General features: G+C 39.1%; 1 protein-coding gene across 8 annotated transcripts in view; it reads right to left on the reverse strand.

Moving 5' to 3' along the window:
• Nucleotides 1-24,310, reverse strand: part of FXR1 (FMR1 autosomal homolog 1) — a 77,878-nt gene that overhangs the window by 10,770 nt on the left and 42,798 nt on the right. For 5 of the 8 annotated variants that reach the window (XM_012928708.3, XM_004591256.3, XM_058662218.1 and 2 more), the window contains exons 4-12: nucleotides 17,315-17,386; nucleotides 16,763-16,911; nucleotides 16,460-16,553; nucleotides 15,902-16,018; nucleotides 14,696-14,866; nucleotides 12,551-12,629; nucleotides 9,429-9,538; nucleotides 4,318-4,404; nucleotides 2,271-2,478 (exon numbers count right to left, since the gene is read on the reverse strand). In XM_012928708.3, the coding sequence (XP_012784162.1) occupies nucleotides 2,271-2,478; nucleotides 4,318-4,404; nucleotides 9,429-9,538; nucleotides 12,551-12,629; nucleotides 14,696-14,866; nucleotides 15,902-16,018; nucleotides 16,460-16,553; nucleotides 16,763-16,911; nucleotides 17,315-17,386 (1,087 nt within the window). The remainder of the gene's footprint in view (nucleotides 1-2,270; nucleotides 2,479-4,317; nucleotides 4,405-9,428; nucleotides 9,539-12,550; nucleotides 12,630-14,695; nucleotides 14,867-15,901; nucleotides 16,019-16,459; nucleotides 16,554-16,762; nucleotides 16,912-17,314; nucleotides 17,387-24,310) is intronic. The other 3 variants (XM_004591259.4, XM_004591257.3, XM_012928709.3) reach the window with 1 other exon arrangement.

The raw sequence follows: 24,310 nt of genomic DNA on the forward strand, positions 1-24,310 counted from the left end.
AGTTAGAGTCCCTACAGCTATACTTCCAGTCCCAGTTCCCTTCTAATGGCCTGGGAAAGAAGTAAAGGATGACCAGTGCTGGGGCCCTGCATCTACATGGGAAACCTGGAAGACACTTCTAACTTCTGGTTTCAGAACAGAAAATTTAGAACTTTCTGGCCATTCTGGAAGTGACCCACCAAATGTAAGATCTGTCTCCCCTTTCTCTGTTAACTCTGCATTTGAAACAAAAAATGGGGGAAATGAGGTAGCTTTTAGCCTAACAGTTAAGCAACTGGTTGTGACATGACACCCGACAAGACAATCCTTGTTAGACTGAGGGCCTTGGTTGGACATCCAGCTCTAACTCCCAAGGCTCCTGCTAATGAAGATGCTAAGAAGCAGCCATGAAATATCAGCTAAAGCAGTTGTTTTTCCTGGCACCATGTGAGACCTAGACTGAGCTCCCAACTTTAGCACCCATGCACCACTGACATTGGGAAACTGTGGATGGAAACATTAGCTCCCAATATTGAAAATTTAAAGCTTTAAAACATCATCCAATGAGTATAAGGCACATACCAACTACAAAGGCTACACCAGTACATGTTTCCTATAGAAATACCATGTATTATTAACTAAAAATTCTTCTGGTAAAAGGTAAACAAAAACATCCACAATCAAATTGAACTAGTATTATGTTCTCTTTCAATTTCTCAAATTTAACAACTACTTTAGAAATGCAATATTACTAGTTTACCAAGATTCTTTGGTCATCGACTGAACAATTTATGAAACTTTAAGCTACTTAGATGTTCCTCTACCACCAGTATTTTTCCCAAAGTGACTGATGTCTCATCAAAAAGCATAACTCAGGTAACACCATCATCTGCATATGGGATGCCAGTTTGAGTCCAGCTGCTTTTTCTTTTCAATCCAGTTCCTGCTAATGGGCTTGGGAAAGAACTGCTAGTGTCTGAGCCCTGGCACCCACACAGAGACCCGGATCAAGCTCCTGCTTCAGTCTGGTCCGACCTTGGCCACTGCAACCACGTGTGCAGTGAACCAACACATGACACAGTGATTCTGTCTCTCCCTCTACCCTTCAACTCACATCAAGGGCAAGAAAAGTCTTCAATCAAACTCAACAGTCACAAATCTGATTACGTATGCTAATAAATCACTGTTCAAAACTTCGTCAGAATATATTTAATTTCTCCTCAGTAACGGATTGCATATTGTACTAAATGTGATTTCAGGAACACAATAATCCTTGAAAATTCTCAGACCTTCATATGTTGAAAAGTCTGACACTGGAATTTCACTTTTCAGGTCAAAAGTTGAATTAAAGCTAAAGAGTTAAAAGCAAAGCAACATTTAAAAACTAAGAATGTAAGGAAATAAATTTTATTCTTCCAACCCTATCATAAAAGATAAAATGTTTTATATAACTCTGGCATCATTAGATGACACCTCAATCAAACATGAAATCTGGAATGCTCACACTGGAAATTTGTACTCATTTATGATTTCCTCAAATGCCTTTAATTTCAGAAAAGGTGAATAGATCATTTTCCAAAGCCAGGATGAATACAAGGAAGTAGCAAATGATAGGAGACAAAAAAAAGCCAGGTCACTGCCAAGATCCAGGTTCAAACGCTGAAAATTAACGCCTGCCAAAGTTGAATATGTGAGAATTTAGGATTACAGAATGGTTGACTATCCCCACTCCATTGTCCCCTTTATACAGTAAGGCTTCATGCTCACAGCAAAATACCTGAGAGTAAAATGTTAATCAACTTTGACATTTAAAGATTTCCTTTTAGTGAAATGCTGTTATTACTACACAGATTCCACAGGATGTTAATACATTCAAATCTGCCTACAAACAATCTTCGCATTGTGATAAACCCTTTAGTTTTTTGGGGGATGAGGAGGACAAATAAAAGATGGTATCTAGTAGTATCATTGCCACTACTATAGGCTGTAATTATAAATGTATAGGATTATAGCAGGAGGACTGGGAAATAAGTTCCATACTGAGTTCACTCTAAGCATTTCAAATAAACATAATTATGAACGGTCACTCAAAAACATTTCATTATAAAACTGCTTGCAAATTAAATGCTTTTTAGTTATTTAATGTAACATTGTCACTACCATTAACACTTCTAATTCAGAAATGCACTGTATCTTCAAAGCGCAAACACAGTCATTGAACTAATAAATAAAATATACTACAATACCTAATTCAGAATTATAATTACTGGTACCAAAAAAGGTTTTTTTACCATAACCGGAGGTGTAATTAGGGCCCCGACGACCTCTGCCTCTTCCACTATAAGACCTAGAACCTTGTACAGAAGAGACGGTACTTTCATCAGTGGTATATCCTTTCTCTTTTTCAGGCCCTCTGCTGGAAGAAGGTCTGAAACCCATACCAATCTGACGCAGCTGTTCATCAATCTGTAGGCGTTCCATTCTTAACTGCTCTACTTCCTATAAACAATACAAAAAAGGGTGAGTCTTCTTAAAGCCTACAGTTAAAGCTGTACTTCTCACAAAAGAAAGAGGTTGTGGTCTTGGTTTAACTATTTTGTAAGAAAACTTACATTTAATTCAACTACCATTTACTGAATACATCAGACTATGGCTAAAAATGCACCAACAAGAATGTGATAACATAAAAGACACAGATTCCTCCTTCAAGTGGACACATTAACAATATTAAGACAAATTTATTACGGAGCTAGCAATAGGGCCAGCACCACGGTGTGGTGTGCTAGTCCTCCACCTGCTGCTCTGGCATTCCATATGGTGCAAGCTCCCCATATGATGCCAATTTGTGTCCCAGTTGTTAAACTTTCCTTCAAGATCATTGCTTAACGACATGGGAAAGCAGCAGAGGATGGCCCACGTCCTTGGGACCCTGCAATTGCATGGGAGAAGCTACAGGCTGCTGGCTTCTAATCAGCTCAGCTCCAGCCATTGCCAGCTTTGGGAAGTTCTGGCTTCCATTCTCTTTACAACTCTGCTTTCAAATACAAATAAACAACAGGGCATGGCACTGTAGCCTAGTGGCTAAAGTCCTCGCCATGCATGCTCCAGGATCCCATATGGGCGCCAATTCATATGCCAGGCATTCACTTTCCATCCAGCTCCCTGCTTGTAGCCTGGGAAAGCAGTTGAGTGACGGTGCAAAGCCTTGAGACCTGGCATCCATGTAGGAGACCTGGGAGAAGTTCCTGACTCCTGGCTTCAGATTGGCCTAGCTCCAGCCGTTGTGATCGCTTGGGGAATAAGTCAGTGGATGGAAGCTCTTCCTCTCTGTATATCTGACTTCCCAAAAGAAAAATAAATCTCAAAATATATAATTTCAAAAAACTAGTAATTGTGTAATATTACCAGTTTTTTATCTTTGAAGATTACACCCTCATAAATAGGGGATTGAGATCAGATTTAAAAGTATGGAAGAGTTTTATGCAGGATGTGAAAACAAGGTTTCAAGAGAAAGCTCTTGTGGAATAGGAGGTGGGATACCATAAAAGTACTGACTTTGTGGACAGCTTTCATTAAAAAAAAAAAAAAAAAAAAAAAAAAAGGACAAGACATTTCAGGGGGTTCTTTCAAAGTATTAGCTCTGCAATAAAATAAACAGGGAATAAAATCTTGGAGACAAAATAATTGAGGATATGACCACACTTTAAAAGTATAAAACCAATGTTACTAATCATTCAGGGGACATTTCCTTTCCTAAAATCTTTTTCTTTTTTAATTTATTTTATTTTTATTACAAAGTCAGATATACAGAGAGGAGGAGAGAGAGAGAGGAAGTGGAGCTGCCGGGATTAGAACCGGTGACCATACAGGATCCCGGCGCATTCAAGGCGAGGACCTAAGCCACTAGGTCATGCCGCCGGGCCCTCCTAAAATCTTTAATGTTTAGATACCAATATAAATCAATTATTTTGTAACAAATGTTAAGAACTATCTAATGATATCAATAAGGTCAGTGTACCTACTTCAAAGAACAGCAGCATTAGCAAGTAACACACAAATTCACTCAGTTCTGTACCCCGGCTACACATGCAGTACAGAGGTGAAAACAGATGGTTCTAACATATAACATACAGACAAACGGAATGGTAAAATTATATGAATACTGGAAGTGATCACTTCTTAAACAAACAAAAAAAGAAACATAAAATCAAAGGGAAGAAAGAACCATATAAAGGCAAAGGACAAAAATACTTGAACAATTGAAATTCACTACAAAAGTGTTTTACAAACAGAAAAAAAGGCAACAATTATGAAATGTAATACGAACAATATACATACCTTTAGATATGCAATATGATACTCTAAAAGAACCTGCACATTTCCGATGCTCTCTTTAGTGCCAACAAATACAAATGGAACCATTCCCTGTAAAAAAATACAATACCATCGGTATGCAATATTTTAACAACCTCTAGTCTGGATTTGACTTTATAAATGCATCACCTGGAAAAACTGTTCTAAGTTACACAGCAATTTACATCTACTGACTTCAAATTTAAAAAGAAATTGCCAAAATTTATGTGATTTGAAAGTCAAATTTTCAGTAATTCTATTTGCTGTAATTCAGAATTTTATAATGTGCTAGGAAAAAAAGTTAAAAACTAAAAAAAGTTTGATTTGTAATTGAATTTAATTTTCTAGTTTTGTACCCAATTTGAAAATGAAACATTTCATTCAAGTTGGCCAAGAATTTCCAGAAAGATCCTCCAACTTGGAGGGTACAGTTTTACATTACAAAGCAGTCAAAGTACCACTATGATGTTTGATCACATTTACTATCGGCAATGCTTCTTCATCAGTAAGAAGTATCCCTCACAATGCTTATTTCTACAAACAGGAAATAAAAGTACTATTGATGAGCAGATACATGCAGTTAGATTATAAATAAAAAGAGTAACTCAGATTTGATTTATTTTGTGCAATCTCAGAAAAAGTTTTACAAAATTGGGACAAACAGATGGTTAAAAATAAGGTTTTGGTTTCCTCAAACAACTTTGTTTCCTAATGCCCAAGGAAAATGTAAAGTACAATAATCAATTTATGTTTCTCCAAATTTTCATATTATTGTTCTATATATGAATTTGCATTTTATCTTCAAAGTAATTCTTAAGATGATTCACTGTTAACTTCTACATAATACAGATTTCAAAATGAATAAGCGGGCCCGGCGGCGTGGCCTAGCGGCTAAAGTCCTCGCCTTGAACGCCCCTGGATCCCGTATGGATGCCGGTTTTAATCCTCTAATACTCCTAAGAGAGCGAACGAGAGAAATTAAGATGCCGCAATACAGTAAGGACACATATAAACAGGAGAAATATTAGCCAATGTGAAGCAGAGGGCACATTCCAGGAAATGGGATGACAGAACAACAGCAGAGGGGCACCTGGAGACTGACAGACACAGGAAAGCAGTGGCCACAATGGTATGGTCATACAGTTACTATTATCCCAGCAGCATTCAGTGAATGGCGATTTGAACTCCACCAACAGCCAGAATTCCACCAGCAACAACGTCGGAAGGGATGTTCACTGGGAGCTTCAAATGTGAACCCAAAGAATTTCCCATCCTGCTGGTCTGTTTGATTTGATCAGCAGCAGAGACAGAGCAGCAGATCCCAGATAGGCAGTGCAGAAACAGGGTGGATTTCACAGCTGAGTCCGCATCCTAGAGCTGAATTAGGCGCCATTTTGTTTAAGGAAACAAAGGCAAGGGAAAGAACTGAGTATACACTGAAGTGGGAGTGAACTCATTTCTGACTCAAGAACTGCTACAGCGTGACATCCTATAGGTTCCACCCAAGACAGGTCCAGATAGCCCGCAGACCTGAAGGTCAGTGGATCAGGAACACTAGCAGTGGCACATCAGGCACCATTTTGTACAATGTGACAAAAGTTTAAGGACTGCAGGGTTAACAGTGAACTGCCCATGTGCTGAGCTCAGCAAGAACTCACTAAGCTCAGTGTATTGCACTGGTCCCACAGGAAAACAACACCGACTATGGGACTGAACAGGTCAAAATAGTTCTGTCTGGCCCTCAGACCAAACAGCCAACAGGTTCCTGTACGAACACTACCAACAACAACATAGCTATATAGGACTCCTGATATCTCCCTAATCCAGAGACCTGCACCAACCTGAAGTAAGAGAAAGTTTGTACAGACAATGGTGCAGCCTCAGCACAGTGTCACAGGAGGTAGAGAGTGGTGAGCCAGGAGCTGGGGCTGTGAAGACCATAGTAAATGTAACAAGAACCCAGACCTAGGGCCTGGCTCTAATCCCGGCAACTCCACTTCCCATCCAGCTCCCTGCTTGTGGCCTAAGAAAGCAGTCAAGGATGGCCCAAAGCCTTGGGACCCTGCACCCATGTAGGATACCAGGGAACCTTCTGGCTCCTGGCTTCAGATCGGCGCAGCACAGGGGGTACAGTACTTAGAAACCTGCCACAAGGAGAAGAAATTGATAACCAGAAGTACAATGACCAAGAGCAAAAAAAGAGACAAAGTCAAAATGAGTATTACTGAAGACTTCCCCGCAAAAGACTAAAGCCCTATGCCAACCTCAGAGTTCACTAAGGAAGACATTTACAAAATGGGAGATACAAAATTCAAAACACTTGTTATAAAGCTTCTTATCAACAATGAGAAGCATGTAAAGCAGGCAGTCAAGGAATTGAAGGAATATCTCACATTGCAAATGAATCAAATAAAAGCTGATATCAGAAATGAAGAATAGTGGAGCAAATTAAAAGTACAGTGAAGAGTCTCCAAAATAGAATGAAAGAGGCAGGAAAAAGAATATCAAAATTGGAAGATATTTCCTGTCACCAGGGGGAAGCAAACAAAAAGCTGGAAGCAGAGCTGGGTCAAGTTAAAAAAAAAAGTATTCAAGAATTGAAAGACACTATTAAGAGACCAAATGTAAGAGTTATGGGAGTCCCAGAAGGTACAGAAAGAGAAACTGGGTTTAAAAATATATTTAATAAAATACTAAAGGAAAATTTCCCTTATCTAGAGAAAGAATTGGGAAACAAGATCCGGGGGGAGAGGAGGACAGAACTCCCAATAGGGTTGATCAAAAACGATCTTCGGGCCCGGCCGCGTGGCCTAGCGGCTTAAGTCCTCGCCTTGAACACCCCGGGATCCCATATGGGCACCGGTTCTAATCCCAGCAGCTCCACTTCCCATCCAGCTCCCTGCTTGTGGCCTGGGAAAGCAGTCGAGGACGGCCCAAAGCTTTGGGACCCTGCACCCGCGTGGGAGACCCGGAGGAGGTTCTAGGCTCCTGGCATCAGATCGGCGCAGCACCGGCCATTGCGGCTCACTTGGGGAGTGAAACACCGGATGGAAGATCTTCCTCTCTGTCTCTCCTCTTCCTCTCTGTATATCTGACTTTGTAATAAAACAAATAAATCTTTAAAAAAAAAAAAAGATCTTCACCACGACACATGATCACCAAGCTCTCTTCAATTGAACATAAGAAAAAGATCCTTAAAGGCACACATAAAAACTCGCAGGAAACTCTACAGGCAAGAAGAGAATGGAGTGACATATTTCTACAAGAAAAAAAAAATTGCCAGCTCAGGATAACATATCCAGCAAAGCTTTCTTTTGTCTTTGAAAATGAAATAAAAATCTTCCACAGTAAAGGAAAGTTAAAAGAATTTGCCTCTTTCAAACCTGCCCTACAAATGATACTTAAACACGTTCCCTTGACAGAGAAGAGGAATAGCACCCACCAAAACCAAAGGCAAATGTGAAGAACATCCCAGTAAAATGACAACAGAAGACTAAACCAATGAACAACCCATTGCTAAAATGACAAGACCAAAGTAACACCCACACATATTAACCCTGAATGTAAATGGCTTAAGCTTAATCAAACGTCAGATTAGTAGACTGGATCAAAAAAACAAAACCTCTCTGCTGCCTACAGGAGACATATTTCACCAAATTAGCAGAAACTACACTTCATGAATTTTGATTATTTTTGTTGTTGTTAGTTTCATCTCTTCAAAATACTTCGCATTAAACGACTCATAGATCATACAACAGCATCATTTTCTTCAAGAAAGTTATTTTTATTTCTTCAGCGGTGCTTTAGTCATTCAGTAGCATGTCATTTAACTTCATGATGTTAACTACTTTTTTTCCTCTCTTCCTGTTGATTTTGTTTTGTGGCCTTTCATTTAAGGGGATATACAGTAACTGTGAAATGGAGACTAACATACCCAGATGTGATGATACAATGCAGTGTGCATCGCTACTTTCAGACAAAAAATGGACTCCAATGAAACTGTTTACTATATGACAATAGGATGATGGACTCACTGTCACTGTCCATGCCCACAATAATGGACATGACTGTGAAGAACCGTACTTCAGTAATGAGGTAAGGGAACTCGGTGTGTGGGGGGGAATTGAGAGGGGATAAGGGAAATCCCAGGGGCCTATGGAACTGTATCATAAAATGATGATGATAATAATAATAGATTAAAACTACAGATATTTAAAGCAAAACAATATGTTTATTTATCAGATTAAAACCTATATACCAAGAAATGAGTTTAAACTCAAGCACTAGTAACTGATTAAAAACTGAACTTTCGGTTACTACTTAATAGAATGAAAACTGAATTTTTAACAATAAGAAAAGTTCATTGTATTAGCGTACAGGCAGATTAATGGATATGTTTCCTAAAAGACTTCCAAATTATAAAGTAACATTAAGTCACACAATATTTTAAAAATGGATCAGCATGGTGGCACAGGAACGCCCTAAACCTCCGCTTGCAGCACCTGCACCCCATTTGAGGGCCAGTTCAAGTACCAGCTGCTCCACTTCTGATTAAGCTCCCTATTAGTGGCCTGGGAAAGCAGTGGAGGATGGCCTGAGGTCTTGAGCCTGAGCACCCACATGGAAGACCTGAAAGAAGCTCCTAGGCCTACACTTCAGAACAGCTGCGCCCTGGCCACTGCAGCCACTGAGGCAGTCAACAGCAGATGGAGATCTCTCATTCTTTCTGTGTAACTCTTTCAAGAACAATCTTTTATTTTTTTTTTTAAAAAGGAAGTTAAGGGTCCAGTTGGTACCCCAGTGGCCTAGTTGCCTTGTATCTGCCAGGTTCCCACATGGGTGCTGGTTGGTATCCTAACTGCTCCAGCTCCCTGCTTGTGGCCTGTGAAAGCAGTGAAAGATGTCCCAAAGCCTTAGGACCCTGCACCCATGTGGGAGACCCAGAAGAAACTCCTGGCTCCTGGCCTCAGTTCACCTCTGGCCATTGCAGCCACTTGGGAAGTGGCTTCTCTCTGCATATCTGCCTTTCTAATAAAAAAAAAAAATCATAAAATGGAATATTAAAAAGAAAACAAATCAAATCTGTAAATACTTACATCTTCTCTAGGTAGTTTGTTTTCATTGTCACCTTCAATTCTCACCCGAACCACACCAGATTTGTCCACAATTTCTTGAATAACTTTGCCATTTTTTCCAATTACTTTTCCTTTAGTAAGAGAACACACACACAGTAAGTTAAAAAACTCCTATCTTTTGGTAAGCTATGACTTGTTATTGGATTAAAACCACCAAGGAAAACACTGTAATTTTACTTCCAAGTAACTCAACCTAAAGGCTAACAAGGATTTTTATCTGTGGTCTCAAACTTCTTTGTCTTCAGTATGCTTAAGTGTTCACTGCTAAAACCAACACTGCTGCTTCTATGTTACAAATGCTCTGAGACTAAATATTTTTAAATGTCTTATGTGGCTTTCATTTTTTATTTCAAAATCTTGGATATGAACAAAACTTTTCATTCAGCATCAACTTATTGCTTCTTTATGATATTCACAAGTAACAAATTCATCAGGTTGCTATTTCTCCAACAGGTAAATGTGATTGCAAGTTAGCTTTAGAATGAATTATCTTCAGAATATTTACATGTAACATGTATTCACATCCAGAACACAACACAATATTTGCTATCAACTCCACATACTTAGTCACTTCTTTTACTAAATCAGTTGAACAAAAACTTGAATTGACTTCAGTTGAAGCGAGTTAAAATGGAAATATTTACAATGCTTGCCTAGAACAAATAAGAGGAAAATGCCACTAGAAAACTGCCTATAAAAAAGCACTATAATTCCTAGTCTCAAACCTCTTTTCCATTAATAATTTTTCTCATCAATAATTTTCAATGTAACACTACAACAGCACAGGGAATTCTCATGGTGCGTGTCTTCTCTGAGCACCCCTAGCAGCAGCACATAAAAGCAACCTTCATTGTTAACACTGAGTGAAGCTCAAGCAGCAACTCCAATCATCATCCTGCTAGAAGCAAGCAAATGTCTTTCGAAAAACAAAAATCAGGTAGACATAGCGAAGTCCCTCCCACAGAATCTATCACTTCCATCATGTGAACTATAACCAGTAGTGTATGAATACCCACAACCTTTCTGGAGTCCACAGCAGGAACCTGCCTGCAAGTTTTATTAATTCTCAGAGACTCAATATATTATTTCATCATTTCCATAAATTCCAGAGCATAATGACAAACCAATGCAAATCAATAGTATAAACTGAGAGGATTCAGTAAAACGCTGAGGGGACAAAGTAATAACTAAGGAGAGCTTCTAGGAAGTGAAAACTTTGGACCCATCTCTAAGGCAAAGCTCATGGATTATTTATCGTTTGATTTGGGGGGAACAGGAACGATGAAGTCCTAGAACACTTGGAATGTTAATGTGTAAGGGAATTGCTCTGGAACTTACCCTGCAAGCGGTCCTCATTCCCTTTTATTCCTCAGTCCTCTTTTGTTTCTTTCACTTGGACTAAGAATGCACTACTTTTCAAAAAAGACTGCTTCACCCATAAAATATTTCAGAGGGAAATACAGCATTATTATACATGATAGCCAACAGAAATTTTTACACTACTTTGGATTTCACAACTGTCTAATCATTGCTGCTAATGTGTATTTCCTAAAAACCACAGTTAACCCTTATCACCAGACTCAACCAAGATGAGATAGAGGGGGAAAAAAAGACATAGCAGGCACTCACATCATTGCAATGAAAAACAAAAAAACAAATCTGAAGTACATATATATATATATATTTAATTATTTCTGAAACAGGGACTTTTATTAACAAAGTACCACAGAAGACCAAAGATATCTTAGAATTATTACACTGGAAACAAACCCGCTACTGAATCATTTATGTAAGTGAAGAAGAGAGTTACTACAATATTAATACTGATGTCAATGATTTGGACTGACTTAAATAAACAAGCGAATCATTTTAAAAAGCAGCAATTCTGACAAAGGTAATTCATTTATAATTATAAAGCATGTCTACACTAACAATTTTCATTAAAATTAGACAAAATTCTTCAACCTTATATTCAATTTAAACATTTCAATTCCGTTCAGTACATCAAACTACAGTGAATGATGATAACTCAAAAACTGATGTAACTGCAAGGTGTCCTGTTACCCTAATCTCTGAACTGCACTGAAAGGCTACCTTCTACTGATGCTGAATTCCTATTAACAAATTTTAGTGTTGTAAGCAATTTAAGAGTACACTATTTTTGTTGACTAAAACAACCTTCTTTTCAGAATACTCAGTATTAAGTTCTCTATTCATGTTTGACTTTATTTAAAGACTGGGCAAATCATTTCCTAAAGCTGAACAGGCTTCACGACACAAACAGAACCCGAGGCTCCCACTGGAAGAAAGGACTTGCTTATCCTATTAAATCTTTCTCACCACATTATGTTAGTGCCTGCTCTTACATTAAGTGTTAAGGCTAATCACTGAGTATTCACGTAGTCAAACCCTCTCATTTGCCTCAAATAATCATAAAAAGAAGGTAAACATTGATGCAGGACATATTAATACCAGACTTACTCTATACAACGTTCATGTAGCAATAACTTACAACTCAAAGACCTGTCACTCAGATAATACATAAGTATAAAAACAGTTCACATGAGAGGTATCCAACACTTAGTGAAACTGTTCACCTCCACAGCATCCTTCTGCTCACAACTTACCACTTCATTCTATGTCTTCTCAGCAAGCAATTATTGATTTATTCAGGGTCTATGGATATTACCCTATTATTAGCCTACTGTTATTGTTTTTCACTGAAGACAAAGTTCAAGCACCTTCTCAAAATGTGCTACCACAATTTTGAAATCAGAAATCAGAAAAACGTATTAAAAGGCTGAGAAAAACAAACACCAAAAGGGTGAGAGGATTTAAGAAAAACTGTTAATGACACAGTTAATAAAAGTATGAGTCTTATTATTGGATCATGGTGCACAGAAAAAAACTTATGTTTTAAAAGCAAGGTACAAGTCAAATCTGTTGCCACTAAAAAATAAAAACACTGCTAAGTACTGTAAAAATCACTGTAAACAGAATTAGGTATTAAATTACATATTCAATTAAGTCACTAACAGTAGCTAAGTAACACAGCTCATTTAATAATCAGTAAACACACTTACCAACAAGATTTCTGGGAACCTGAATAAAGTCCTCCACAAATTCCAAGAAACCTCTAGCCTTTTTCACAGCATCAGCACTCTAGAGATGAGGGGAAAATTAACATAAAATGCCATCATTACATACCTGAAGCAATCTAAATCCCCAACAAAACAAAGCTTACTTTGAACTACTATGCTCTACTAAAAGGTTTCCTCAGCTGATTGGAATGACATTTCAGGTTCAGAAACTCAAAAAGAATTTAAACAAATTTTCCAGCACTATTGAAACCAAAAAACATTAGATATCCATAATGTCTCTTTTTGAAAAGCTAAGAAAATCGGCAAGTTTGAATTAGTTACAGCTAATAGCTACAGAATAGATAACCTTAGGCAAATCTAAGTAACCAGTGCTCAATATCCCCATTTTGCACCTATCCAGGTGACTGTAAAAAACAGGGGTGCACACTGAGCTTCCGCCTACAGCACAGCATCCCATATAGATGCTGGTTCAAGTCCTGGCTGCTCCATTTCTGATCAAACTCCCTACTTCATGGCCTGGGAATCAGCTGTAGATGGGCTAAAGTCCTTGGTACTCTGCCCAAGTGGGAGACCTGGAAAGAAGCTTCAGGCTCCTGGTTTAGGATCTGCTCAGCTCCAGATATTAGTAGCATTTGGGGAGTGAATTAGAGGATGGAACATCTCTCCCTCTTTCTCTCCCCCCACACCCCATTTCTTCATAAATCTGCCTTTTAAATAAGAAATAAAATAAAGCTTCAAAAATTGTAATTCCTACAGTTTTAATAATCTTTTTTAAAAGATTTGTATTGGAAAGACAAATCAGAGCTATAGACAGGAGACGCAAAAGAAAAATCTTCCATCCACTGGTTCACTTCCCAAGTAACTGCAATGGCCAGAGCTGAGCTGATCCAAAGCCTGCAGCTAGGAGCTTCTTCCAGGCTTGCATACAGGTGCAAAGTACCAAGGCTTTGGGTCATCCTCTACTGCTGTCATAAGCAAGAAGCTGGATGGGAAGTGGAGGAGCCGGGACACTAATCTGCACCCATGAGATCCTGACACTTGCAGGGTAAGGATTAATCCATTGAGACATTGCACCAGGCCCAATCATCTTCATTTTTTACAAGCACTTTTCAAAAGTGCCTACTAGTAACAGTAAAATCTCAGTATCAGCTTTGCTTTTGATAGTTTTCTTTAGAAACCACAGCACAGAGTTATTTCGTGCATTTATATCATAAACACATATACTGAAAAGTACTATCACTCTTATTAAATGATGAGGACACATTCACGGAAGTAACCTAACTAACTGCAAGCCCACTCTAAGCAGTGCAGACAGGATTCAAATCCAGGCAGCACATCTCCAAAGCCTGTTTTCTTAACTACTATTCTCTACCCTTGACACATGAAGATTTCAGAAACAAAATGACATTTCATACTTACTGTATAAGTATTGAGTAAAAGCTGTTATAAAAGTCAACATTTGAAATCGTATCAGTTCACAAAGAAGCCCTCTCTACTATTTCAAAGAGTGGTCTCAACAAAGCTTTGGGATTTCTTATTTCTGGGGGCAGGCATCATGGTGCAACAAGTTATGGTGCTGTCCGGACATCAGGGTTACAGTTTAACTGCCAGCTTCTCCACTTGTGATCCACCTTCCTCTAATGTGTCTCAGAAGGCATGATGCTGGCCCCCACATTTGGGTCCCTGACACCTTGTGGAAGAAAGCAAGACGGAGTTCTCAGCTTCTGGCTTCAGCATGGCCCAGCACTAGCTGCTGCCACACATGGAATGAAATAACAGATGGAGGATATCCATTTCTCCTTCAAGGGGTAAGCAAGCACTCTAAGGAATAATTTCAATGATTATTGAAAATGAAAACTGAATTGAACAAGTAGTGATCTCAGAAAACCTCAGAAAATACTATGCATCAATCACTCAATAAATCTTTCCCCAAACAAAATCAGCTTTAAATCACCTACATAAGTAACAGTTGTCAGGCACTTTAATTTTAAATGAATAGATTGTCAAAAGTGTTTCACTAGAACATTACATTTCAAGATAAAATGCTATCAAACAGATGGTAACGAAACAACAGATGGTTAGCATGTTACAATAAAGTCAGTCAAGTTAGGAGATTGACAATCTTACCTCTCCATAGATTCTGAATGTTCCAGTATCTTCATCTAGCTCAATGGCAGTAACACCAGGAACCTTCCTAGCTTGCTGTATGTTACTACCATGTGTTCCTATTGCCAGGCCCATTAAATCTTCTCTCACAACAAATTCCTCATGAAAAGCCGCTGCAAGCTGTTTTGTGCACTAGTAAGAAGAAAACTGGAATTTATTATAAAGATCAAAAACTGTTTTTCGCACATGCATGTGCACAGCAGCATTCTTCACTGTAGTCAAGAAGTGTGGACCCAGCAATTGTGTAAGCTGCCTTTGAAGCCAGGATTCCATGAGCACCAAAGCCTTGGCTACTTAACTTATATTTCACACCCCCGCTCCCTGTTAACATCCCCAGGCAAAGCAGCAGAAGACATCCGAAATACTTAAGCCCCTGCCACCCATCTAAGAGACCTGGACAGAGTTGTAGGCTATCTTCCGGCTAGCCCAGCCCTGACCTTTGTGGGCACTGGGGCAGGGAATCCACAGCTCAACGATTCATCACTTCCCCCCCAACCCCTGCAGTAACTTGGCCCCTCATTTAGCTAAAATTTTTGAAAGGAATTCTATACCAAAACAATCTTTTCATTTCATTTTCCACAAACCACCTGAAGCACGCTTGTAAATACATTATCAGACTTAAAGGGAAATTCAGATACAAGTAACAACATGGGTGAGCCTTGAGAACCCTAAGTGATAAAGCAGTAACAGAAAAAACTAATAACTTGATTCTGATTTATGAAGTGTCAGGAGCAATGAAATTTACAGAGCAAAGGCTGTCAGGAACTGGAACAGCCAGTGGTGAATTCTTACTTAAAGGGTAGGGTCCATTTTCCAACATTTAAAACTAAAAATTTAAACTACCAGCAATACCATGTTCTAAAGTCTCCTCTTGTAAGTTATCCAGAATGAATTAATTACCGATAGGAGTATGTTACATCTAATGGTAAGAGGGTAGTGAAAAACAAGGAAGAAAATGCAATATAGTTCTTAAGTTTATTCCTAACAAAAGTAACTGGGCAAGTGAAATGCTGTGTTTCATAAAAGTAAAATAAAAAGTAATTTCTTCTAATACCACACTCACAACAGACTTAACCACAAAACAAGTCAGTTTGAGCCACAGTACAGCAAGAAAATAATTATGATATTAAATAAGACAAGCAGAAAGTGTCTTGTAAGTAAACTCACTTCTAAATGTTTAGTGGCTTCTTCATTTCTGGACATGAGCATCAGTTTTGTACGAATACTTCGCAAATGCATGTCACTTAAAATATTTACTCTCTTCACAGTTGCTTCACTGGCAGACTATAAATAAACAAGTTAGTCACCCAAAATGTTATTCATTTTTCAAAGTAACACAACACTCACTTCTAGTCAAAGCTTTGCCATTTCCTCCACTACACTTTTCTATCACCCCACATTCTGTATCCCTGGGTAGCCCTACCTCACTTCCTAAATTCCTGTATTATATGTATCTATTATTCAAAACAGCAATGGTTATTTAAATATGCAAGATCCCACACAATTCAAATTTTAGCTAAGAGTGTCATGTGAACAATTTTATCTTCATCCTTACTCCAAAGTTAAAAATTAAATAACATTATATTGCTACAAAAAAATATTTTCTTCTGTCATCTTAATAAATTTGCTTATATCAGGTTTACCTTATCTTTTATCTCGTGAATTATCTAATTATAAAACCTGATCCATATGCACTAATTACCTTCAAATATGGGGCTATCTTACCAGTATCATTAGCTGTGTAGTTTCTGGGTGGTAAAAAATTCTGCATGCTCCGACTGCTTTTTTAAAATCTTTATGTGCATTTTCATTAGCACACCTGGAGAAAAATCAATTCACATTTAAAACTTCAGTATTAGATTAAGTTATGTTGATAATGCAAAATTTATGTTGTTATTCCCCATTAAAACCTTCGTTTATAAAAAAGATTTTATGAAAAAAGTTGATTGTGTTTGAGAAAAATTATTCTGTGGTATTTTTAAATCCTTTAATTGGCCAAGTGATTCTATAATAAATAAAATTACTCACGCCTCTCTCAAATCCTCAGGAACATCCACCGTGCATTTAAAGAAGGTATTTTTTTTGACAGTTTTATTTTGATTGACAGGCCGAAGTCTTTCAAATGTTACTATTTCATTGTAAGTGGCATCACAAGCAGCATACTCAATCACATAAAACTAAAAGACATCAAAATACTTCAAAAATTCCATCCGAACAAAAAAAAAAATAAACTTTAGAAAGTGCTAATAACCTTGCTCAGCTTACCAGTTGACACAAACAGTAAGTACACCTTAGTTGTGGCACAAACAGTAAGTACACCTTAGTTACACAATCTAGTTTGCCTAAACTAGAGCACAGGTTCTGACAAGCATGAACCCTAGTGGTCTGTATATGCTTGAGGTGTACCTCTGGAGAACAGCTTTGGGCTTTGCCAATACAGAACACAAGCAGAAATTAATGATATAATCAACTCTTTCTAACAGGCTTTTAGAAATGTAACTGTAGTTGGAATATTTACACAACACCAGAGTTGAGATTATTCCTTGGAAAAAACTCACATAACATGTGAAGATCACTTACCTCTCCTTTCATCATCCGAACTTTGGCCAACCACCATCCACATGGTTCTTGGTCATTTGCTCTAGAATATACCTGAGAAAAGGGGGAAATGCCATGATTCACTTATCTTAAAAAATTCCAAAGCACTTAGTAATGTTATAAATATCATGATATGGTATAAATGCAAAAACCCATTAAACATATTTGACTGGTCCTTTACCAAATGCAATTCAGTGAAAGTGCTTTGTATATTTAAATCTTAACAGCTAACAAGAGAGCTGAGTACTTCTTATGGAACATGGCCCCTTAGAAAATTAACTTCAAATTTGCTGAGCTCAAACACATTAAAGCAAGCTGTTTACAAGTCCTCTTCACATAATTTTAAACACAGATCTTTCTGTTTTTTCAGCACTACCTGTCAAAATTATGAGGTTTTTTTGAAAAGTGTAGAAAGTGGTAAATCCAATTATAAATTCCTTCAAGTATGTAACACTAGGAGCCAGCACTATGACACAGCTGGGTAAGCCACTACCTACAAAGTAGGCATCCCAAATGGGTGACGCTTGAGTCCTGAAGGCTGAAATCTGAGACCAAGATGTCAGCAAGCGCAGTTTTGGAGCCCACACTGTGGCAGAGTTAACTGCTACCTGCAACATCAACATCCCATGGTGTCAGCTCAACTTCTGACTGCTACTCTTCCAATCCAACACCCTGTTTATGGGTCTGGGTAAGCAGTATAATGTGGCCTAAGACGACCACATCCTTGGACCCTTGCACCCATGTGGGAGACCCAGAAGCAACTGCTTTTAAGTATCACTTAAAAATTCCTATTCACAAGAAAAAGTAGGGGGGGAATCCTGTATGTTACCTGCGCAAGTAACAGTACCATTAACATAAAATACAATACGTTTCTGTAGCTTATTTCTTATGATAAAGCAGCTTACTTATTTCCAATCACCAACAAGAATAGGAGAACTGAGAACTAGCAAGTTCTCCCACAAAAATCTTGATTGTAACAATTAATACTACCCTTGCAAGCATGGCCAAGGAAATCTACTAGCCCATGGCAAGACCCATCTGAGACACAAACACAAACAACTACAGAAAAATAACTGGTGAGCCTGCGGCTTATGAACAAAACTGGAGAATAACTGAAGTGATGGGGACATTGGAATTATAGATGAGTAAACAGAAATCTAATGATCAACTTTATTGTAAACAATTAGAAAAAGTCTTGGAAGAAAAAAGTTGAGATCAATGTGCCAACCATGTATATGTAGCTCTAATTAATTCAAAAGGATCAATTTTTCATGATTTTTCTTTTCTTAGAAGTTATTCAAGAAACAAAATCTACTATTTATGTTCTCAAGAACCTTAAAGACTCAGTGTTCTATTTTCCCTTTAGCATTTCACTGTTTTCTTCATCATTCAAAAATTATTAATAGTCTTTCCTATTATTCGAGGAAAAAGATGACAATGGCACAGTAGATCCCACTGATAAATGTGAAATTAAAGTACTCAGGAATATGAAATCTTTAGATGGCGACATTCCAAGATGACTTTTCTGAATGTATTTCCAAGGAGAAAAAGAAGATGGTATTCTCATCCACTTAATCATTCAAATGAGATGTCTTCACACAAAACACATCAACAAAAACCCAGAAGACCGTACTATTCTATTAAGACAAACTGACATCATGCTTTCATCTTTCAAGAAGGGGATGTGGAACTGGCCCACTGGCTGGGCAAGGCCCACGTAATCACTTGCTCAGCCCATTCCAAGGCAACCACTGGCAGGATTTGATTTTCAACAAATCTATAGCAGGCTAATTTTAAGTTGGTGATTTCTGTGGCCTACAAATGATGTTATTAAGTAACCAAGAGACCCTCTGCCAACACTCCCACCCCTTCCCCCAAAAAATTGGTTCCCAAGTCAAGCTAAGCTGTCTTTGAACCAAGTGACTTATCAGGAGAGAAAAAGTCAAAACTAAATGTGTATACTAAGATGACTAGAAAGAAACAGAAGATGAACAAACGCAAATGGCTATCCTCTTAATAAAATTAGAAGCTACTCAAGTTCGAAAATACTTTCAATTGTCAAACCACATTCTGATGTTGTAAAATGTTGCAAAGAACCAGCAATGACACATTAGAACTTATTAAAGCAGAATGTTAAATGATAGCAATATTTACAGGTTCTATATATTACTGCTGATTAGTAGTAAACTATTTAGAGAATTATGCCCATTTTTGGCTTATATATTGTCAAAATCAACACAGTAAGAAACGTTGGGTCCGGTACATAGCCTAGTAACTAAATCCTCGCCTTACATCAGTTGAGATCCCATATGGGTGCCAGTTTGTGTCCCTGCTGCTCCACTTCCCTTCCAGCTAGCTCCCTGCTTGTAGCCTGGGAAAGTAAGAGAATGCCCCAAAGCCTTGGGACCCTGCAACTGTGTGGGAGACCTGGAAGAAGCTCCAAAACTCTGGCTTCAGATCAGCTCAACTCCAGCCATTGCGGCCACTTGTTGAGTATACCAGCAGACAGAATATCTTTCTCTATCTCTCCCCCAGTATGTCTGTCTTTCCAATAAAACAAAAGAAGAAATGATGGATTTGCAATAAAATCCAAAATTGTAACTTCACCCTTTCAACAGGTAGGTGGTTCAAGCTTGGTTTGCTAAGACTTAAAAGTATTCAAAACTGGGCCTGGTATCATGATGGCTCAGTGCTAATCATCACTTTGCAAGCACTGGGATCTCATGAGTGTCAGTTTGTGTCCTGACCACTCCCCAAATCCAACTCCCTACTTGTGGCCTGGGAAAGAAATAGAGGATGACCCAAATCCTTGGGACCCTGCAACCATATGGGAGACCCAGAAGTTCTTAGTTCCTGGCTTTGGACTGACTCAGCTCTTACCATTGTAGCACTTACGGAGTAAACCAGCAGATGGAAGATTGCTGTCTCTCCTCTGTCTCCCTTTCCAATAATAAAGTCAATCTTCAAAAAAAAAAAAAAACTACTCAAAACCTTCAGAACCTCTTGGTTTCACCAATTCTATGCCTTTAAAATAATTAAAAGAAAAAACTCTTTAATTTGGAGCTAACAAATTTAATTTGTGGCACAGGGTATCAGGTATCTGTAGCACCAGCATCCCATACAGGTGCCCATTCAAGCACCAGCAGCTGCTCCATCCCCCAGCTAATGTGCCTTGGAAAGCTGCAGAAGAGGGTCCAACTACTTGGACCCCCACACCCATGTGAGGCCACTGTCAACACCTAAGAAATGAACCAGTAGAGGATCTATCAACTCCCCTTCTCTTCTATAACTATGCCTTTCATTAAATTTTAAAATCTTAAAAAAAATAGTTGGTAAAAAGGTGTCCTACCTTAAATGATTGCATTTCCCTTAAATTCAACGTCTTCAAAACAACAGCGGATGTGGAATTAAAAGGTCAACATGGGGAACAGGCATTCAGCCTAGCAATAAGGATGCCCACCCTCCCACACTTTAAAACTTGCATTCCACTCCCAATTCAACAATCTGATTTGAAGGAGACAGCAGTGATAATGGCGCAGGTCATCTATTTCCTTGCACCTACTTTGAGATCTGGACTGTCCTCCTGGCTCCTAACTCCTAACCCTTACGCACCACCACCCTATCCAGCCCCAATACTGTGTGCATCTGGGGAAGGAACCAGCAGATGGAAGTGTCTTCCCATACTCTGAAACAGTATTTTGAACAGGTATATAAGGACCAGCATTATGGAGATTAAACTGCTACTTAAAACAGAGACATCAGGGCCCGGCGGCGTGGCCTAGCAGCTAAAGTCCTCGCCTTGAAAGCCCCAGGATCCCATATGGGCGCTGGTTCTAATCCCGGCAGCTCCACTTCCCATCCAGCTCCCTGCTTGTGGCCTGGGAAAGCAGCTGAGGACGGCCCAATGCACTGGGACACTGCACCCACGTGGGAGACCTGGAGGAGTTTCCAGGTTCCCTGCTTCGGATTGGCGTGCACCGGCCCATTGCAGCTCACTTGGGGAGTGAATCATCGGAGGGAAGATCTTCCTCTCTGTCTCTCCTCCTCTGTGTATATCTGGCTGTAATAAAATCAATAAATCTTTAAAAATAAAAATAAAAAAATATATATTAAAAAAACAGAGACATCAGATATTAAACAGTGCTAGTTCTAGTACTGACGGTTCCCCTTTTGATCCAGCTCCCATTAATACACCTGAGAAAGCAGTGAACATGACCCAAATGCAATGGGGCCCCTAACTCCCAAAAGGGAGATCTGGGTGGAATTTCCATGCTCTTGGCTTCTGTGCTCCAGATCTATTGAAGTAATTTGGAGCGAACCAGCAGACGTGAATGTTCTGTCTCTAGTATTCTATCAAAAAAACAAACAAAAACTAATAAAATACATCTATATTGACACAAAAAAACAAGGTTAATGCACACTGTTTTCATAATTTCTTGCACCAAAATCCACATTTTTAAAGGTTTTTGCTTCCTCTTTAAGATTTTTTTTTTATTGGAAAAGCAGATATAAGGAGAGAAGGAGAAACATAAAGAAAGATCTTCCATCCACTGGTTCACACCCCAAGAGACCACAATGGCTGGAGTTGAGCTGATCCAAAGTCAGGAGCCAGAAACTTCCTCTGTGTCTCCCACACAGGTGCAGGATCCCAAAGCTCTGCGCCATCCTCCACCGCTTTCCCAGACTACAAGCATGGAGCTGGATGGGAAGTGGAGCAGCCGAGATATGAACCTGTGCTCAAATGGGATCCCAGAGAATGCAAGGTAAAGATTTAGTCCTAGGCTACCGTGCCAGGCTCACTTGGGTCCTTTAGTTTTGTTTTTTAAGGATTTTCTTTACTTGAAAAGTTACAGACAGGTAGTAGACACAGGTCTTTGATCTGCTTGGTTAACTTCCCAAACGGCTGTAATAGCCAGAGCAGGGCAGTTTCAAAGCCAGGAGCTTCTCCCAGGTCTCTCACATGGGTCAGGGGCCGTAGACCTTGGCGCCATCCTCTGCTGTTTTCCCAAGCCATTAGCAGAAAGCTGGATCAGAAATGGAGCAGCTGGGAATAAAACTGGTGCCCATGAGATGCTGGCACCACAGGCAGAGGATCGGCCTGCTAGCTGGCCCTCAAAATAACCTTTTAATTCCACTTTTTCCATGAACTTCATCAAGACTAGGTGCATACCATGATGCCTGAAAATTTGCCTCACAGCTGTAACAAGGCAAACATCACAACAATAAGAACTTGTCAGTTCCAGATACTAAGCCAGAAAAATCTCAATATTCCAGAACACTTTTTATCACAAATATGCTAAACACTGTATTTTAAGTTAAAAAAATCTTAGAGAACTTACATATCAACTTGAGATGGCAAGCTTTACCAACTAGCTCTGTTATATGTATTAGCTTTAAGACAACCAAAGTAGGAAGCCTGTGAAATCTCTTAAACAGAGGAAGTTCTTTCAAGACTGTTATGTTCCTGATAGGTTATACTTCACGTCTTCCTCACACATTCTAAGGAGATGGACGACTTCTCTGCTCTCCCTCCATATTTCCGAGTAGTACAGGGTCTTAAAAGTATATTAGGTTTTACAATTCTTTGATGCAGATCATAAGCAGTCTGACTCATATCGATTGTTGGTTCACTGGTTACTTCACAATATCTTATTGCATGCGATACAGACTGTTTGGGGTTGAAATAATATTACAGTTTTTTGGATTGACATCATTTCCTAACAGCCACATCAACAACAACAACAAATTATAGCACCCTGAAAAAATAACATGCCACTGAGTAACCAACACATGCGTGACAAAAAGGAAACACATTAGACAACAGTAAAACTAAAAAGTTATACAGGTGGAATCAAGAGTGATCCTTAACAGGAGGTCATATGCACAAAGTAGGGGGGGGACCCCAGGGTGGAACAGGTGGACAGGAGGAGGTTTGTATCCCAACCCTGGGGACTCCCGGATCCTCACCAAGGACTACATCCCAACTGCCAAGGAGACCACGGGGGACTGGAATGCCTTCGGAGGCCAAGAACTCTGAGGTCATCCACCCCCGTTTGGATCTACCACATGGGATGGACGAAGCCCAAACCCTTCCTTGCAGGATCCAAGGTCATCGGAACAGTAAGCTTCCTTCAGGACTAGGGAGAGGAGCTTTCTCTGGTCCTCACTTAGCTCCAACTTTGGATCCCCACCCTATATTGCAGTGACCATCAGGGTCGCTCCGGAGCCCCCCACCCCAAAACACACACACACAAATTGGAATAGAGAACAAGGAAAACTCGGAACCAGGCAAGAAACGGTCAACGTGGACTCACACATGCCTTACTAGGTAGGACACAAAGATTAGTTACTCCTCACTAAGGTATTGAAGATATCTCTGCACACCCCTCCTAAAACTGTTCTGCACTTCAACTGTTGACATATGCCTTGTTAGAGTTATAAGCCAGTTTAGACTATCCCCAAATCTGACAAGTTCAGCAAAATTAAGCTTCAACACTATAAACTGCTGAATGCTAAAATGAAAATCATCACGAGATGGCTGAATAGAACCCTATAGCCATCTTAAGGTGCACAGCAGCCGGTTCTGTGTATACACTAAAACTGAAATGTCAATTAAGTAGTCACAGGATGTGGTTAAGAACTTGCATTTTTTAACATATTTGTTACTCAATACCATGTCAATTAATTCCATAATGTTACAAATTGATGTTGATGTTATGCTGTGGCTTTTACTTGATCGGGATATTCTGCCAGCTCTGTTTTCAGACCAGAGATGGTCTCCCCAAGAAATCGCTGAATTTATCTGGACAATAAGATGCTAGACTCTATGCTTGCAATGAAAGAATCTTGACTGAATTTGATCTGTAATGCTGCAACAAGGTGGAGGAATCCACCATGGGGGGAGGGTATGGGGAAGGGTTCGGGGATTCCAGAGCCTATGAGAGCGTCACAGAATGCAATGTAATCAATAAAAAATTA

This window comes from Ochotona princeps, chromosome 3 (genome assembly GCF_030435755.1).
Source record: "Ochotona princeps isolate mOchPri1 chromosome 3, mOchPri1.hap1, whole genome shotgun sequence".
In the NCBI taxonomy this organism is placed as follows: domain Eukaryota; kingdom Metazoa; phylum Chordata; class Mammalia; order Lagomorpha; family Ochotonidae; genus Ochotona; species Ochotona princeps.